Below are 18,585 nucleotides of genomic sequence, written 5' to 3'. Positions count from 1 at the left end.
TGTAGATGCACCTTAATTGCACCTTTTCTGGTAGGGGTATTTATAGTTCCTGTCCACCATGAATTGCTGTTTCCGGCCAATGAGAGTAGCAATTCATCACCTAGGGATTAGAAGCTTCAGGGGGTAGCCTAGTTAGTCTGTACAGGATAAACTTAAAAAACAACAAATGGTCTGGTAGCACTTAATAGACTAGTGCATGTCCCCACGCAGGGGCTGTGTAGGGTACCAGAACTGCTTGGGATGGTCCCACTCTTATGAAACTTTGAAGCTGAGGGTCTGGAAGGGTCTGCCCCTTTGTGACCTCACTGTTTACAGGCAAACTGTTCAGCCCTGGCAGACTTAAGCAAAGGCTGCTTTTGCAGTTTGACACATGAGAAATAGGCAATTGGGGTGTTTCTTCCCTCTCCCCTCAAAAAGACACTTACTTGACCATCTGTAACAACAGAAAATAGTGGAAGTGAAAAATGTGATAAGTTTTAAAGTCTCAGCAATGTTTGCTACATTCCAAAACAGCACTAAGTTCAGAGCTAGTCTAAGGGTCAAATGGATGCAGTTGGCAAACTCAGGGGCCAAGATGGACACTTAACAGCCTTAGGCTACGTTTAGACTGGCATGATTTTCCGCAAAAGTTTTTCCGTTAAAAGCATTTGTGGAAAAGAGCATCTAGATTGACACGGACGCTTTTCCGCAAAAGCACTTTTTGCGGAAAAGTGTCCGCGCCAATCTAGACGCAGTTTTGCGCAAGAAAGCCCCGATTGCCATTTTCGCCATCGGGGCTTTTTGCGCAAAACAATACCGCATTGTCTACACTGGCCCTCTTGTGCAAAAGCATTTGCACAGAGGGCTTTTGCCCAAACGGGAGCAGCATAGCATTTCCGCAAGAACACTGACAATCTTACATGAGATTGTCAGTGTTCTTGCGGAAATTCAAGCGGCCAGTGTAGACACCTGGCAAGTTTTTCCACAAAAGCACTTGCTTTTGCGGAAAAACTTGCCAGTCTAGACGCAGCCAATGTCTTTCCTCTGCCGGACATAATGAATACAGGCAGTCCACGGGTTATGTACAAGATAGGGACTGTAGGTTTGTTCTTAAGTTGAATCTGTATGTAAGTCGGAACTGGCGTCCAGATTCAGCCGCTGCTGAAACTGACCGTCAGTTCCGACTTACATACAGATTCAACTTAAGAACCCCAGGTGTCCCCAAGTCACCTGCTGCTGAAACTGATCAGCAGCTGATTCCAGGAAGCCCGGGGCACAGCAACTCTGCCTCGGGCTTCCTGTAGTCAGCGCTGGTCAGTTTCAGCAGAAGCTGACTTGGGGACGCCTGGGGCAGAGCAGCTGGGGTGCTGCTGGGTTGCTCCAGTAGCGCCGCTCCTCGGTGCTACTGGACCAACCCAGCAGCACCCCATCTGCTCTGCCCCAGGCGTCCTGATTCAGCCGCTGCTGAAACTGACCAGCAGCAGCTGAATCAGGACGCTTGGGGCAGAGCAGCTGGGGTGCTGCCGGGTTGGTCCAGTAGCGCCCAGAGCGGCGCTGCGGGACCAACCGGCAGCGCCCCAGCTGCTCTGCCACAGGCGTCTGGAGAAAAGCCTAGTCTGCTGGGGGGGGGAGGGCGTACTAGCTGCACCCCCCCCCCACCCCAGCAGACCAGGACGACGCGGGCGGCGGACCGAGACGCACCATGGTCCTGCCACCTGGGTCCTCCGCAGCTTTGCTCCCAGTCTCCCTGGTCTGCCAGGGAGACGGGGAGCAAAGTCTCTGAGGACGCCAGCAGCGGGACAGCCGCGGGGCGTCTGGGCTGTCCCGCTGCCGGCTTCCCCGCGGCTTTGCAAAGCTGCGGGGGTGCTCGGGCAGCGAGGCAGCCCAGGCGCGCCTGGGCTGCTCTGCTGCCCGAGCCCCCCCGCAGCTTTGCAAAGCCTCAGGGAAGCTGGCAGCGGAGCAGCCCAGGCGCGCCTGGGCTGCCTCGCTGCCTGAGCCCCCCCGTGGCTTTGCAAAGTCTCGGGGAAGCCGGCAGCGGAGCAGCCCAGATGCGCCTGGGCTGCCTCGCTGCCCCAGCCCCCCCGCAGCTTTACTCCGCGTCTTCCTGGTCTGCAGACCAGGGAGACGCGGAGAAAGCCCCGGAGTACACAGGCAGCAGGACCGCGAGGTCCCGCAGTCCGTGTCCTCCGGGGGAGCCCTGTTCGTAACTTAAGTCAGGGACTGCCTGTACACTCAAAAACTAGCTAAAGGAAAAAATTTCTTAGACTTTGCTACCAGAAGCAGGGTTTCTAACATTTACGTTTCTAGGTAATAAAATTACTGTTTCCTAGAGGAATTAATATAATAAATATCAGAATCAAAGCCGTTTTTCCTTGTGAAAACTATGATCTTACATTTGACTGCAACCACTGTCTATCCAGCAAGCAGTTGTCCACACAGTGCTGTCTGCTGCCACAAGAAACAGCTTGCAACACACCCATGCATTTACAGTCAAAAATTTGTTATTTATTGCAACTGCTAGCCAGTTTATGCACAAATCCATCCCATTTTTTCTAAAGCAAGAACTACAAAATGTCAAGTCTTTACCTTGCTCGGTATTTACATTACACTGAGCACTAAGATAAGTGACCAGGAAGTTAGGAACTGAGGTAAGTTTCAATCAATTTTACACATTACTAACTTGTGTGTATTCCCTTAATGCCCACCCTAGACTAGCACAGTAGGAAGGTGATAACTGTACTAGTGTCTGTATTACAGATCTGCTGCATAAACAATTGAGCCTTTCATATGTCCACAGGACTCTTGAGCACTCCCACTAAGTACTGAATTGAACTGATGAAGGACAAGGGAATCCTTTGGAGTGAAGTGGGATGTATTTTATTGAGAATGTTTATACTTTCTTTGCTGTGGCCGTAGTTAACATGATTGCTTCCTTCTCTTTTCTTACATACCCAGGCTGAGAGGAAATCAGCCTTTTTCAACAAGACTTTAGGTTATGAAATATTCTTGTGCACTTTGGCTGACAATGCAGTCTCACTTCTTTTGAAAACATGATGTGCTAGCTCCTGTGTCCTGGTTTCTAACAATGGCAGATTTGGAAAGAACAACTGGAATTGAAGCTTTCAGTGTGTGTAGTTCGAGCTCCCAACAAGGCCAATGAAAAGCCAACCGCCCAAACAAGTAGACTTTCTAAATATCCCAATGAAAAACAGTCACAGCAACATATCCACTGGGTCAGCCCAGGGCTCCCACTGAACGCACAGCCTGCCACAAAACAAAATTCTTAACCAAATAATTAGAAAGGATGAAAGAAACTATTTCCTCTTTGCTGACTCTGTGCTTGCTAGGGGACCCCTTCAGATAGAACGGTGCGTTTCAAGTCACTGCAGCAGCTACTGCAAGCAGAAGATCTATTAAGGTCTCCTAGAATCTACAATAACCAGTGTTATGAGATCTTGGGTGATATGTTGAAATCCACTGTGATGTTGGTATACAAAGGGTTGTGCTCCACAGAGAGAAGTTTATAGGAACAGGAGTTCAGTCCATCTGTTTTCCACATTTGGGACACCTGCCGCAAGAGTTTCATCCTAAGGAAATAAATCAGAGGAAAAAAACATTTATAGGACTGTAAAGTTGGGAAACGCCTACTCCAAAACTAGGGATGCCATTACAATTCACGGTAGAGGAGCAGCAAGCTCTATCCTGCACCCATGTCATTGGTGGATCTGAAGAAATGAGAGCTAGGGATGTTAGATTAACGGGTACTTGAATAGTCGAGTAACCTCATGAATTCTTATTGGTTACTTGATTATTCTATAGTCCCCGGGGGAGGGGGTGGCAGCCATTGCAATCCGGTCCCACTCCTGAGGAGCCCCCTGCCACTCCTGCTGCTGCCTCTGAATCAGAGGTAGCAGTGTAGGGTGCCCGATGGGAGCCAGTCTGCAAGGGGAACCAGTTTAAAAAACAGCTCCCTATCCAGACCGGCTGCCTGCCATCCCGCACTGCTGCCTCTGATACACAGGCAGCAGTGTGGGGTGGCAGCAGCCCTTGTCCATGGAAGGGGGGTCTGAGCTCCCCACAGACAGAGACTCCCGCGGTGGGGCTAGAGGGAGGAGAAGAAGAGACTGCCACAGAGCAGACTCTTGCCACAGCAGCCTGAGCTGGCTGTGGACAGAGGCTGGTCCCGCAGCAGCCCCTGTCCATGGGGGGGATCTCAGCTCCCCAAGGACAGGGGCTGCTGTCAGGGATCAGCCTCTGTCTAGGGCAGGCCCAATCTAACCATGGATAGAGGCTTGTCCCTGGCAGCAACCCGTCTGCGGGGAGCTCAGACCCCCACACAGACAGGGGCTAGTGCTGCAAAGCTGTCTCCTCAGCCTTCCTCCCGTGCTGCAGAGGAGGATAGGTGGTGCTACAGAACTGGTGCTGGGGGGAACCAGCTTTTAAGCCAACTTCCCACAGCACCGGCTCCTGCTTCCCTTCCTCCCCCCTTGCTGCCTCTGGTTAATTGTATACTCGACTACTCATTTATATCCCTAGTGAGAGTATTTAAAGACGGTGTTCCTTTTACCCAGTTCTACATCTATTCTAATGTGTGAATGTATCAGACTCACACATACAGAAATCCTAGAATTTCATGTCAACTCCTGGCTTTCCAACATTTGAGGCTTGAAAGATAATGTACACCCAAATGATGGCCATGTGCCTGTAACTCTAACTCCATAGGAGTATGTGCATAATTAAGCGTTCAGATACCATGCAATGGGCTCCAGGAAAGAGCCTAGCTAGTTAGCCTCTCTTCTATAAAGCTCACAGTCACATTAATGTTCATGAAGAGGACACCTCAAAGCACACTTTCCCAGATGGTATTGGCAGGACAGAGGCAGCGCCAAGCTCTTGTATTATGCTATCTGTGGGGAGAGGGTGTGGAATGGAGTCCTGTTCTCACTCACCTCTCTCTATTCTCCTCATTGCCTCTGTCTCTTGTGTGGAAGATCATAGTGTACCTGGCTACATCAAGGGATGGCCGCATCACTTTCATCTTCTGTAGCTCAACTCTGAAAGTAGTAAGGATGCAGTGAGCAGAACAGTACATGTAAGCTCAGCACCATAGCAAGAAGGGAGCCACAGACTTGTCAGGACTTTAAAAACAACTGCAGCACCTTAGAGACCAACAAAAAATGTAGATGAAGTGGGTTGTGCCCACAAAAGCTCATGATACCATCTACATATTTTGTTAATCTCTAGGGTGCTGAAGGACTATTCCCTTGTTTTTAAAGTGCTTTCAATTAATTACAGATTAACATGGCAACCCCTCTGAAACTTGTCAGGAACATTAGAGGAACAAACAGTGAGCCACACCCCAGAGGACTCAGACACACTCTCCTCTCTCTCCTACACCAAACTCCACCATAGAAATGGAGCCCAGCAAAATTCTGTTTTCCCACAGCAGTCTCAGGGTTTCAGCCATCCATTCCTTTTGAATACAATCAAGAAATTGTTAAGCGACTATGGCTTATTTGGAGGGCCTGTTTCATGTCCACTGTATTCTTGCAGGGAGTTTATGGCAAGGCCTCATACATTCTACAGTGAACTTGGCCTAGTTTCTGTGAAAAGGCCCCTAGATTCTGAGGCTCTAGGGTGACAGCTGAACTTCCAGGGTGTCACCAGGAAAATTAAAAACACAGTCTTGTTTGCCTTGATTGTATGACTGAATGCATATTTAATATCAACATAAATTAACAATAGAATTAAAGTCACATTATTTTATGCTGCCCATTCCATTTTCAATGAGATATAGACTTTTACATTGAAAACACAACAGCACTGAAGAAGTTGTTGGAGAGAAGCTAAAGTTTTTCAACAACTGTAGTAGGAGACCATTGTGAATTTTGGTAACAAGGGAGGCAGTTTAGTACAGTGGGGTGAACACACAAGCTGGCTGTTTGTTAGAAGGACAAAGACATATGGTTAAGGATATAATAATACTGATATTCTGACACTACGAAGTCTGTAGGTTCCCACTAATCATTAGAGTCCAGAGCGAACATCTTATTACAGTTGGCATCTCTCGGAACCATTGTTTCAGGCTGCCTGCAGACTCAAATACACATCATAGCATCAGTGGAACTTCTTTACATTTTCAAGTTTCTCTTTGCAATAAATACTAGTTACCTGAAGTACCTAATGTTCATATGCACCTAACAGCCTAATTTCAGGCACCCACCTTTGAATGTCTTAGAGTTTTGTTTTTTTAAATACAAGTTTATGGAGCATAATCCTGCAAATGGAGTGTTCAAAAGCAAATTTCATAGTCACAGAATTGAGAAGCTCCAAGGGCTATTTGTCACCAAAACAGCTGAAAGAGCATGTAGCTTGCAGTAAGAAAGCAAAATAGCATTTGAGGAGTTGAAGCTCTACAGCTTCTTGATGCTAGTAAATTGTCAAATGAATGAGAAACCCTCAGTTTGCACCCTCACACTCTCTTCCCAGAACTAGCATTAGGAGGAGTCTCAAAACAGAGACGTACATTTAGTACAGAGGCAAAGAGCAGAATACAGATGTAATTGCTTCCACTGCAGCCCTGCGAAGGATTCTAAAGGGATGCCCCTCTTCTGGATATACCAGAGAAAACAGCATGGAAAATCCTACCCAGAACTAACACTTCTGCTGTCAGTGAAATCAGTAATTTTACCATCACCCAGAGGGCACAGCTATATGAGTATCCTGCTGCTAGACTAAACCACAATCAAGTGTCTCCATTCCAGCTGATTAACCAATAAATACTCTACCACATGCACTGCGAATTCCTGAACTCCTTTACTCTTCATAACTTAAGAACTTCCAATGGCACATTCCCTTGTCTATTCCATCTGCACTGAAGTTCTCAAGTTAAGTCACATTTGGGATATTATTGACAAATCTCCCTTTAATCCACATCCCATGCCCTATACACTCATTTCCCTCTAACCATTTGATTACCTGATTCGGAGGTCGTCGTCCTCTCCACCCCAGCCCCAGTAATTGTTAGAGAATCCATTCACCTTGGAAAACTGGTCCCTTGTTAGAGCAGTAACTCCTCCAAAATATCCCTGGTAACGCAACCTAAAAATGGACAAGAATGTATAGTGAAAAAACTGGAAGATGGAAGAGATGTGAAATGTAAGAATAATACTGTGCATACAGCCCTGAAACCTTGGGCCCAAGCTGCAAAGCTGAAATCCTGGTCTGAACTTTCTCCAAAATTCAAAGATGTTCAGATACTGGATTTAGGACTATTTCTCTCCAAAACACCATGCTACGTCTAGACTGGCATGATTTTCCGGAAATGCTTTTAATGGAAAAGTTTTCCGTTAAAAGCATTTTCGGAACAGAGCGCTTTTTGCGGAAAAGCATCCGTGGCCAATCTAGATGCTCTTTTCCGCAAAAAAGCCCCCATCACCATTTTCGCGATCGGGGCTTTTTTTGCGGAAAACAAATCTCAGCTGTCTACACTGGCCCTTTTGCGCAAAAGTTTCGCGCAAAAGGGACTTTTGCCCAAATGGGAGTAGCATAGTATTTCCGCAGAAAGCACTGATTTCTTACAGTAGGAAGTCAGTGCTTTTGTGGAAATTCAAGTGGCCAGTGTAGACAGCTGGCAAGTTTTTCCGGAAAAGTGGCTGATTTTCCGGAAAAACTGCCCAGTCTAGACACAGCCCATGATTCACTTCAGAATGCTAATCAGAGCAACTCTCTCCAACTGACAGTCTGGAGCATGTTTTACTTTGCTCCTCTGGATCCCTCCTTGCCAGTCAAAGATGGCTGTGTATCCCAAGCAGGGTGGATAAAAATCAGTGATTTTTTTAAATTTAAATCGGATTTTTGTGATTTTTTTAAAATCATCACTAAAATACATTTCTCATTTGAAATAACAGTTACAATTAAATCTTATCACAAACATGCTATTCCTACACTTACAGTTTCATAACATTAATTAATGGCTCTGGTCTGTCCAGCCTAACAACCAGCTCTTGCTCCTTAATGTTCTGGGCTTTCAATTTCTGTTAGTCTGCTGAGAAACATGTGCAAAGACAGACATAGGCTGGATAGGATTGTTTTTGTTCTGGGCTTATATGGTAGTGAACCTGGGCCAAACATGGCAGAGTTAGTTAAGACATTGACTGAAGCTAGAGACACAATATATAGGAAAGGATGGAGACAGCATAGAAAAGAACAGTGGAGTGGAATGGAATGGAAAGGAAAGGGGAAGAAATTATTTAGTGCACACACAGCTTCCTATATTCTCCCAACTTTTGCCATAGAAAAATTGTCATGGCTTCTGCGTGTAAGAGGCTACGTCTAGGCTGCAGGCTTCTTTTGGAAGAAGCTTTTCTGGAAGAGTGTTTGAGAGTGAGGGTTTTTTTTCCCCCCACATCCCCTCTGCCCTCCCCTTCCCCTTGATGGAGTTTGTGCTGTGATTGGCAGGTGGAAACTGTTGGCTGCTAATTAAAGTTTGAATTCTAGAAGCCTCTGCTGATTGGCTGAGCCTTGGTAGGGGGAGGGGCTTTATAAGGCAGTGGGCAAGCGACCAAGGAGCTTGCGAACAGGTGAGTGCTAACAGGGAGTTTTGAGAGGGAGTTGGGAAGGGCAGGAGGTTCTCTTGCCTTTCTTTTTAAATCCCTTTTCCAGGACAGCAGCGATGGTTGGTGATGGGTCTGCTGTTGTTACCTGCACAGCGTGTGCCATGTTTGTCTTCCTCCCGGAAGAAAGAACAGATTTCATCTGCACCAAGTGCAAGCTGGTCGACATTTTGGAAGAAAAAATTAGAGGACTGGAGGCACAAGTGTCGACCCTACACTTGATCAGAGAGGATGAAGACTTCCTCGATAGAAGGCAGCATTTAATCCTTCAAGCACGGCAGGCAGAAGGGCCAGAGAGGGCAGTACGTGACCAAGAAGAGAACTGACAGCATGTAACTTCTAGAAGGGGAAAAAGGCCAGCACGGGAATCCCCCGATGCTATAGAGGTAAGCAATCGCTTTCAAGCTCTCTCTACAGGCTCCGCACTGCTGAAAGCTCTGGAAGGAACCTCACAAGAAAGAAACCAGAAGGGAACACCATCTACTGGAAGGCATGGGATGCGTAGTCCTATGGATGGGGGTTCCACGGCCACCACCCCCAAAAGGAAACGACGGGTGGTCGTGGTCGGGGACTCCCTCCTAACAGGGACTGAGCCATCCCTCTGCTGTCCAGACCTGGAATCTCGAGAGGTGTGCTGCTTACCGGGAGCTTGCATTCAGGATGTCACTGAGAGGCTTACCAAGCTGATCAAACCTTCGGATCGCTACCCCTTCCTGCTTCTCCACGTGGGAACTATGATACAGCCAAGAATGATCTTGAGCGTGTTACTGCGGATTATGTAGCGCTAGGAAGAAGGATCCAAGAATTTGGAGCGCAAGTGGTATTCTCCTCCATCCTCCCTGTTGAAGGGAAAGAACTGGGCAGGGATCGTCGAATTGAGGACGTAAATGCGTGGTTGCGCAGCTGGTGTCGCAGAGAGGGCTTTGGTTTCTTCGACCATGGGACTCTGTTCCGGGTGCAAGGATTGTTAGGAAGAGATGGGATCCACCTAACGAAGAGAGGAAGGAGCATCTTCGCGGGCAGGCTTGCAAACCTAGTGAGGAGGGCTTTAAACTAGGTTCGTCGGGGGACGGTGACCAAAACCCTGAGGGGAGTGGGAAAGTCGAATACCAGGAAGAAATGCAGAGAGGAAGGGGCAAGAAAGGAGGACCCATGTTTCGAATGGAGAAGATAGGACGATCAACTGGTTACCTGAAGTGTTTGTACACTAATGCGAGAAGCCTGGGCAACAAACAGGAAGAACTGGAGGCCCTGGCCCAGACCAAGAAATATGATTTAATTGGGATAACAGAGACTTGGTGGGATGACTCGCATGACTGGAGCGCTGTCATGGAAGGGTACAGACTGTTCAGGAACAACAGGCAGGGGAGAAAAGGAGGAGGAGTTGCACTATATGTAAGAGAGCACTACGATTGCTCTGAACTCCAGTATAAAGAGGGAGAAAATCCTGTTAAGAGTCTATGGGTTAAGTTTAAAGGAGCAAACAACAGCACTGATGTTGTGGTTGGTGTTTGCTACAGGCCATCGAATCAGGTGGATGAGGTAGATGAGGCTTTCTTCGGACAACTGAGCGAAGCTTCCAGATCGCAGGCCCTGGTTCTCGTGGGGGACTTTAACCACCCTGACATCTGCTGGGAAACCTATACGGCAGTACACAGGCAATCCAGGAAGTTTTTGGAGAATGTTGGGGATAACTTCTTGACACAGGTGCTGAAGGATCCGACCAGGGGCCATGCGCAGCTTGACCTTCTGCTCACAAACAGGGAGGAACTAATAGGGGAAGTGGAAGTGGGTGACAACCTGGGAAGCAGTGATCATGAGATGGTAGATTTCAGGATCCTGACCAAAGGAAGAAAAGAGAGTAGTAAAATACACACCTTGGACTTCAAAAAAGCAGATTTTGACTCCCTCCGAGATCTGATGGGCAGAATCCCCTGGGATGTTAACATGAAGGGGAAAGGAGTCAGTTGGCAGTATTTTAAAGAAGCCTTATTGAAGGCACAGAAAGAAACCATCCCGACGTGTAGCAAGAGAGGCAAACATGGTAGGAGACCGGACTGGCTTACAGGAGAAATCCTTGGTGAACTTAAGCACAAAAAGGAAGCTTACAAAGAGTGGAAACTTGGACAAATGACCAGGGAGGAGTTTAAAGGTATAGCTCGAGAATGCCGGGGGGTTATCAGGAAGGTGAAAGCGCAAATGGAATTGCGACTGGCTAAGGATGTGAAGGATAACAAGAAAGGTTTCTACAGGCATGTTAACAAGAAGGTGATCAGAGAGGGTGTGCGGCCCCTAATGGATGAAGGAGGTAACCTAGTGACAGATGATGTGGGGAAAGCTGAAGTACTCAATGCTTTCTTTGCCTCTGTATTCACGGACACGGTCGGCTCCTGGACTTCTGCGCCAAGTGACACAAGATGGGATGAAGATGGACAGCCCGTGGTGGGTAAAGAACAGGTTAGGAATTATTTAGAAAAGCTAAACGTACATAAATCCATGGGTCCGGACTTAGTGCATCCAAGGGTACTGAGGGAGTTGGCAAATGTCATTGTGGAGCCTTTGGCTATTATCTTTGAAAAGTCGTGGAGATCGGGAGAAATCCCGGATGACTGGAAAAAGGCAAATGTAGTGCCCATCTTCAAAAAAGGGAAGAAGGATGATCCAGGGAACTATAGGCCGGTCAGTCTTACCTCGGTTCCTGGAAAAATCATGGAAGGGATCCTTAAGGAATCCATATTGAGGCACTTGGATGAGAGGAAAGTGATTAGGAATAATCAGCATGGATTCACAAAGGGCAAGTCGTGCCTGACCAATCTGATTAGCTTCTATGATGAGGTAACTGGCTCGGTGGACATGGGGAAGTCAGTGGATGTGATATACCTTGACTTTAGCAAGGCTTTTGATACGGTCTCCCACAATATTCTTGCCAGCAAGTTAAGGGATTGTGGATTGGATAAATGGACGGTAAGATGGATAGAAAGATGGCTAGAAGGCTGGGCCCAGCGGGTAGTGATCAATGGCTCGATGTCAGGATGGCGGTCGGTTTCTAGCGGAGTGCCCCAAGGTTCGGTTCTAGGACCGGTTTTGTTCAATATCTTTATTAATGATCTGGATGAGGGGATGGATTGCACCCTCAGCAAGTTTGCGGATAACACTAAGCTGGGGGGGAGAGGTAGATACGCTTAAGGGCAGAGATAGGATCCAGAGTGACTTAGACAAATTGGAGGATTGGGCCACAAGAAATCTGATGAGGTTCAACAAGGACAAGTGTAGAGTCCTGCACTTAGGACGGAAGAATCCCAAGCATAGTTACAAGTTGGGGACCAACTAGTTAAGTAGCAGTTCTGCAGAAAAGGACCTGGGGGTTACAGTGGATGAGAAGCTAGATATGAGTAACAGTGTGCCCGTGTAGCCAAGAAGGCTAATGGCATATTAGGTTGCATTAAGAGGAGCATTGCCAGCAGATCCAGAGATGTCATCATTCCCCTTTATTCGGCTTTGGTGAGGCCGCATCTGGAGTATTGTGTCCAGTTCTGGGCCCCCCGCTACAAAAAGGATGTGGACGCATTGGAGAGGGTCCAGCGGAGGGCAACCAAAATGATTAGGGGGCTGGAGCATATGATTTATGAGGAGAGGCTAAGGGACTTGGGTCTGTTTAGTCTGCAGAAGCGAAGAGTGAGGGGGGATTTGATAGCAGCCTTCAACTTCCTGAAGGGAGGTTCCAAAGAGGATGGAGAGAGGCTGTTCTCAGTAGTGACAGATGGCAGAACAAGGAGCAATGGTCTCAAGTTGTGGTGGGAGAGGTCGAGGTTGGATATTAGGAAAAACTATTTCACTAGGAGGGTGGTGAAGCACTGGAATGGGTTACCTAGGGAAGTAGTGGAGTCTCCATCCCTAGAGGTGTTTAAGTCTCGGCTTGACAAAGCCCTGGCCGGGTTGATTTAGTTGGAATTGGTCCTGCCTAGAGCAGGGGGCTGGACTTGATGACCTTCTGAGGTCTCTTCCAGTTCTTTGATTCTATGATTCTACTGAAAGACAGCATCTACACTTCCAAAGCATATCGAAAAAGCGATCTGCATTTTCAAAAGATAGTGTCCACAATGAATGGATGCTATCTCACATTTAAACTGTGATTACTATGGACAGAATGGCCATCAGGGCACTTGTGCTTTTTCCTCTTTCCTCTTCTTTCAAAATAACTCCCTCTTTCCCATCCACACACACCTTTTCCCGAAAGAGCTCTTTCGGAAAAATGCTTCTTCCTCGTAGAAAGAGGTTTATCAATGTCGGGAAAACCCCTCTGTTCTTTCAGTATTTTGTCGAGAGAACACGATTGCAGTTTGGATGTAAGTGAAGTTTTTTTGGAAAAACGGCTGGTTTTCTGAAAAAGCTCTGTAGTGTAGACATAGCCAGAGAAACCTTATGTGGGAATAACTGGAAAAAAATTATTCTCTGGTAAAAAACAGTAAATGTGTCAAATGTAAGCAGAGCAAGAAAATGCAAGGCCTAGTTGCAACAATGAAATATCATAAGGAAATCTGCTTTTTGGGAGAAAATGATGTGGCTGGAGGTGTGGATGTGTCAGAAGAACAATGTGGATCAACTTTGCAATAGTTCTTCAAGACTCTCTCTATGCCTTTTAGTATAAGTGTGATTTGACTAGTAAATTCCCAAGCTCTTTGCTATGTGGGATGTTACTAGAAAAAAAAAGTTTAGCTTAGCAAATCCCTATGGCTTGTTTAATTAGTTAACTAGGTTTAGAATCTATCACCAAGTATACAGTACAGAACGCTGCAGGAGAGGAATCTAGAGTGGGCTTGCCTCAGTCACTAAGTCGGATACCTGGAGTCCAAGAGTGGGTTCCGGGGTGTATGGTGCTCTCATTAGCCCCTCACGTTCTCTCCAGGGCTTCAGAAGATTTATATGATAAACCTGTCTCTTTGCCCTCTGATTAAGTTGGTATACTTCATAGGTTACCGGGCCCACTCGACGGGTGACCTCGTAGGGCCCTGCCATCGGGCCAGTAGTTTTGATTCCTCCGAGTGCAGGAGTAGGAGTACCTGATCCCCAGGCACAAACTCTCTTTCTCGAGCGCCCTGACTGTAACATCGCTCCTGGGCCCCCTGAGCTGTTTGGAGATTCTCTTGTGCTAGGGCCCCCACCCTGGTGAGCTTCTCTTGCAATTGCATGACATATTGGAGGAGCTCTTGGGCTGTGGAGGGAGAGCTCTCCCAGGTTTCTCTCATTAGGTCCAGCACTCCCCTCGATTGTCGCCCATAGAGGAGTTCAAAGGGAGAGAAGCGGGTGGAGGACTGGGGAACTTCTCGGACGGCTAGTAACAAGGGCGGTAAGAGCTGGTCCCATTGCTGCAGTTTGGACGGGGGGACCTTTCTCTGCATCCTCTTCAGTGTTCTATTAAACCATTCAACAAGACCATCCGTCTGACGGTGATACACCAAGATCTGGAGCTTGCAGATCCCAAGGAGGGCACAGACCTGTCGAAGCAGCCAGGAGGTGAAATTCGTTCCTTGGTCTGTGAGCAGTTCACAGGGGAGGCCCACTCTCGCAAAGACCTTCACTAGTTCAGAAGCAATAGTACAAGCGCTCGTGTTCCGTAATGGGACAGCCATTTGGTGGCATTGTCCACTAAAACTAATATATACCGGAACCCCGCTTTGCTCCTCTGGAGTGGCCCAATCAGATCTAGGGCCACCCTTTCAAAGGGGGTCTTGACCACAGGTATGGGTATTAACAGGGTCTTTGGGACTCTGGGGTCAGCGGCGAGCTGACACTCAGGGCACAAGCGGCAGAAGTCCTTGACCTCTTGGTATACTCCTGGCCAGAAAAAGCAGAATAGCACTCATGCTAGAGTTTTTTCTTGCCCCAGGTGGCTAGCTGCGGGGATGTCATGTGCCAGCCAGACGATCGCCCTCCGACTGCACCACGGTACCACTTAATGGGACCAGATCTCTTGAGTCAGGGAGTCTTGTTCCACTTGGTAGCCGCAATCTGCCATCATCTCAAAGTGGGGCCACTGCTCCGCTTGCTGGAGGTCCGTCACTACCCTCTTGACACAGGCCACTCAGTTGTAGGCGAATTTCAGGGTCACATCCTCTCGCTGATCTTGAGGGAATTCTAGTGGGTCCGGTCTGGCATGATCCCCTGCCTGGATTGGCTCCTCGGGGTCATCTGTTCCTCTTGGCCCTCCTTTCCAGTCCTCAGCGGGTCCCCCACGGTAGGCTCTTGGGGGTGGAGGGAGTCAACACTAATCAGACCCCCTTCACATATCACTTGGGCTGGAGGTATCCCGAAACTAGCCCCACGGAGAAGGTCTGTCCCGCCCCAGGATGATCGGGTAGGCCAAAGTGGTGGCCACTCCCACAACCATTTCTTCAGTTATCCCATTTATGGTAAGGGGCACCCGAGCACATGGGTACACTTTTATGTCTCTGTGGATACACTGAGGCACAGCTTCCCCTAAGTCTCCACCGGAGTAGGAGGGGGGAAATGAGGTCCCTGCGGACCAGAGTCTGTCCACACCCTGAGTCTAAGAATGCGATCACTTCCCAGGGTTCCAGCTTCACAGGGCTGTCAGCTTGGGTAGGCCCAGGCAGCGAGCCCACGACTCCACTGTGCACACCTGGCCAAAACTGCAGTCTATATCGGGACAGGCCCTCTGCAGGTGTCCCAGGTGGCCACAAGAGAAGCAAGGCCCCAGTTCAGGTCGGGCAGGCAGAACTGGCTCCTCCAGTGGCTGGGTACGTAGTCCACTACTGCCTTCAGATTTGGGGTTGTATGCTCTCTCATGCCTCCAATTGCATGGAGGACAATAAGCCCCTTGGGATGGAGTTCCCGGACCCGAGGTCCCTGGTGGAGGGTCTGGTTTCCTGGTGGGCCTCGGCGGGGTTACCGAGCTTGCCGGCCTAGTCATTACCATCCATTACCATCGGGGCATGAGCTCCAGAGGCACCTAGGGACTTGGCCACCAAAAAGTCCTCCATAAGAGTGTTTGCGGCACTGAAGGTCCTGGGGCGGTGTCGGAGGACCCATGCCCAGCCTCGCAGGGGAAGAACTTGGACAAATTGCTCCAAGGCCACCTGCTCCACGATTTCTTCAGTTGAACTCCATTCTGGGCACAACCATTGCCTACACAGATTCCTAATTTCATGCACCACTGCTTGGGGGTCAATCCCCGGTTGGGAAAATTACACTTTGAAGCCGGTGTCTAGAGGTTTCTGGAGTAATGTCTAGGGCATCAAAAATTGCAGCCTTTATTTGCCCATAATCTTTGGCCTCCTCTATGAGGAGCCCTCAGTATGCCGTCTGAGCCAGTCCAGCTAGGTAGGGGGCTAAGAGCATCGCCCACTGCCCCTATGGCCAGCCCATCACTGTCGCCATGCACTCAAAAGTCTCTAAGAACACTTCAGGGTCATTGTTGGCTCCCATTTTGGAAAGGCAGACCGGAGCGGTGAGGCCTAGGGGATCCCCAGCCATTCCTGAGGCTGCCCGCTAGGCCAGGACCAGAGGGAAGCCAGCTGCTGAAAACCCTACATTTGCAGTTCCCATTGTTGAGTGGCCAGTTGTTGTAGCAGTTGCTGCTGCTGAGAGCCCATCTGCTGCATCAGCTGCTATTGCTGTTCGTGCTGGACGCTCAGCTGATGGAGCAACTGCTCATGTTGTTTTTGCCGGCTCTCAGTTAGATACTGAATTTTTTTTTTCCAGATCCTTGGCTTTTTTTTTTTCACCTTCTTAAAGGACGGTCAGAGGGTCCCTTCCATCAGGGGTTGGGCCATTGCCCACGTTCTCCACCAAATGTAGCCCAGTAGGGCACACCCCAGCGGAGAAGGGGTGTCCCCCTAAGGGTCAATGGGTGGCTACTCCAACCCACTACATGCAGTCTAAGTCTGAACCCTGGTTCAGAGCAGTTTACGGCCCAGCCCTAGTGCAGGGCGGGGTTGCTGCAGTAAGCTGTTTGTAGCCCAGCCCTAGTGCAGGGCGGGGTTGCTGCAGTAAGCTGTTTGTAGCCCAGCCCTGGTGGAGGTCAGGGCTGCAGTAATCACGCAGTTTGTAGCCCAGACCTAGTACAGGGCAGGGCTGTGGTAATCAAGCAAACCAAGTCAACACAGGTAAACACAAACAGATAGTCTATCTCCTTGTTCAGGAGAGGTTCAGGCACCTTGCCTGTGATAGCAGGGGGGGGGTATGTCTACACTACCCCCCTAGTTCGAACTAGGGGGGGTAATGTAGTCATACGGAGTTGCAAATGAAGCCCGGGATTTGAATTTCCCGGGCTTCATTTGCATAAAGCCGGCCAGCGCCACTTTTAAATGCCAGCTAGTTCGGACTGCATGCCGCGCGGCTACACGCGGCACGAACTAGCTAGTTTGGATTAGGCTTCCTAATCCGAACTAGCTGTACACCTCGGCACGCAGTCCAAACTAGCCAGCATTTAAAAATGGCGCCGGCCGGCTTTATGCAAATGAAGCCCGGGAAATTCAAATCCCGGGCTTCATTTGCAACTCCGTATGACTACATTACCCCCCTTGTTCGAACTAGGGGTAGTGTAGATATAGCCAGAGAGAGAGAGAGAGAGAGTAGAGACTGCCACCTGATTAGTGGGTGGCAGGGGGGACGCAGGCCCTCACTACACCACCGTGTCCCATCCCAGAGCTCTAACAGCAGCCGAGCAGTCAGCTGCTGCGTCAGCAGGGATCCGTGTCCAAAACGCACTGACCTTTCATTGATGGCCAGCGGGGGTCCATACCGCAGCCTGCGGACTCTCTGCCAGACCAAGGTCGGCTATTCCTGGGCTTGTTCCGTTTCTCCCCTCCCCCCCTCAGGTTGTACTTGGCTTCGGGGCAGGTCCTCTGGGCAGCGAGTATTGCAGTCCTCCGGCTAGATAAGCAGACCCTTCAGGTAGTCCTCCAGCAGCAGGCCTGGCCGCCTAGGCCAGTCATCAGCTTCCCCTGCTCTGGTTCCTCACAGGGTTGGGCTGGGGAGGCTTTTGGCTCCCTTGCTGGCTGGGCCCCGACTGGCCTTTCGGCCTGGCCTTTTATATCCCTGGCCCCGCCCCCGGCTTCCTCCCAGGGGAGTCATTAGGGTCTGGTGCTGCCCACGAAGGCTCAGGGAGGGGCGTTTCCCCCTCGGGGTCAGTGGGTGGCCACTCCAGCCCACTACACACAGTAATACTTCCATCCCACTATTTGGATTGACATGGCATAAAAAAAGAAAGGATGACTTAAAAAAAAAAGGCTATAGCGTTCCTATTCAAACTCCTCTAAGTATTCATGCCAGATTTTAGGGTCTCTTCTATTCAAGGGGGGTGGGACTTGATTTCCTATTTCACACTCTAGATATACTATTTATGTTACAATGCCTAGACGGCCCAATTGACATCAAGTCCCATTTTCCTATGAGTTGTACCAACAGCTAATGAGATGCAAGATCAACCTCCCAAAAGTTGCTCTAATAAAGTTACTTCACCTACTGAAAAAGGGCTGATATGGAGGTCTTACAGAAGAGGAAACTTTATTAACAGCAACTTTAGGGAAGATGATCCTGCTAAAATCGCAGGACTAGGGCACCTGAAATGAATTCCTGCTTCCGCTAAAATATCTACAGGCAGTCCCCGACTTACGTGGATCCGACTTATGTCGGATCCCTAGATACGAACGGGGTGAGGCAACTCCCGCACATGCGCAGCAGCATTCCCGGGGCTCGCTCATCTGGGTCCTAGGATCCTCCTCTTCCTCGGGCCGGCTCCGACTGGGGTCCCGCAGAGCTGCCGGGCAGAGGAAAAGTGCCTCCCCACGCCCGCTGCCCCCCCGCGGCCTCGCCGCCTGCACGCCCCCCCCACCCCCCTGCCAGCAACAGGCTGCCCCCTCCCCTGAGCAACAGGCTGCCGAACAGCAGACAAAAGCAGCCTCTCTGCCCCTCCTCCCCTCTATATATGCCAGGCTCCCGGAGCGCAGCAGCATCCCCGGGGCTCGCT

General features: G+C 49.3%; 1 protein-coding gene across 3 annotated transcripts in view; it reads right to left on the bottom strand.

Annotated features, from left to right (window-relative positions):
• Positions 1-2,840: 2,840 nt before the first annotated feature.
• Positions 2,841-18,585, bottom strand: part of B4GALT4 (beta-1,4-galactosyltransferase 4) — a 58,476-nt gene continuing 42,731 nt past the window's right edge. For all 3 annotated transcript variants that reach the window (XM_075905862.2, XM_075905865.2, XM_075905874.2), the window contains exons 5-7: positions 6,958-7,080; positions 4,929-5,033; positions 2,841-3,566 (exon numbers count right to left, since the gene is read on the bottom strand). In XM_075905862.2, the coding sequence (XP_075761977.1) occupies positions 3,425-3,566; positions 4,929-5,033; positions 6,958-7,080 (370 nt within the window). In that variant the 3' untranslated portion in view covers positions 2,841-3,424. The remainder of the gene's footprint in view (positions 3,567-4,928; positions 5,034-6,957; positions 7,081-18,585) is intronic.

The sequence above is a fragment of the Pelodiscus sinensis genome, chromosome 1 (assembly GCF_052426305.1).
Source record: "Pelodiscus sinensis isolate ZL-2025 chromosome 1, ASM5242630v1, whole genome shotgun sequence".
Classification (NCBI taxonomy): domain Eukaryota; kingdom Metazoa; phylum Chordata; order Testudines; family Trionychidae; genus Pelodiscus; species Pelodiscus sinensis.
Note: the sequence above shows the minus strand (reverse complement) of the source record. Positions and strands in the feature narration are given on the sequence as shown.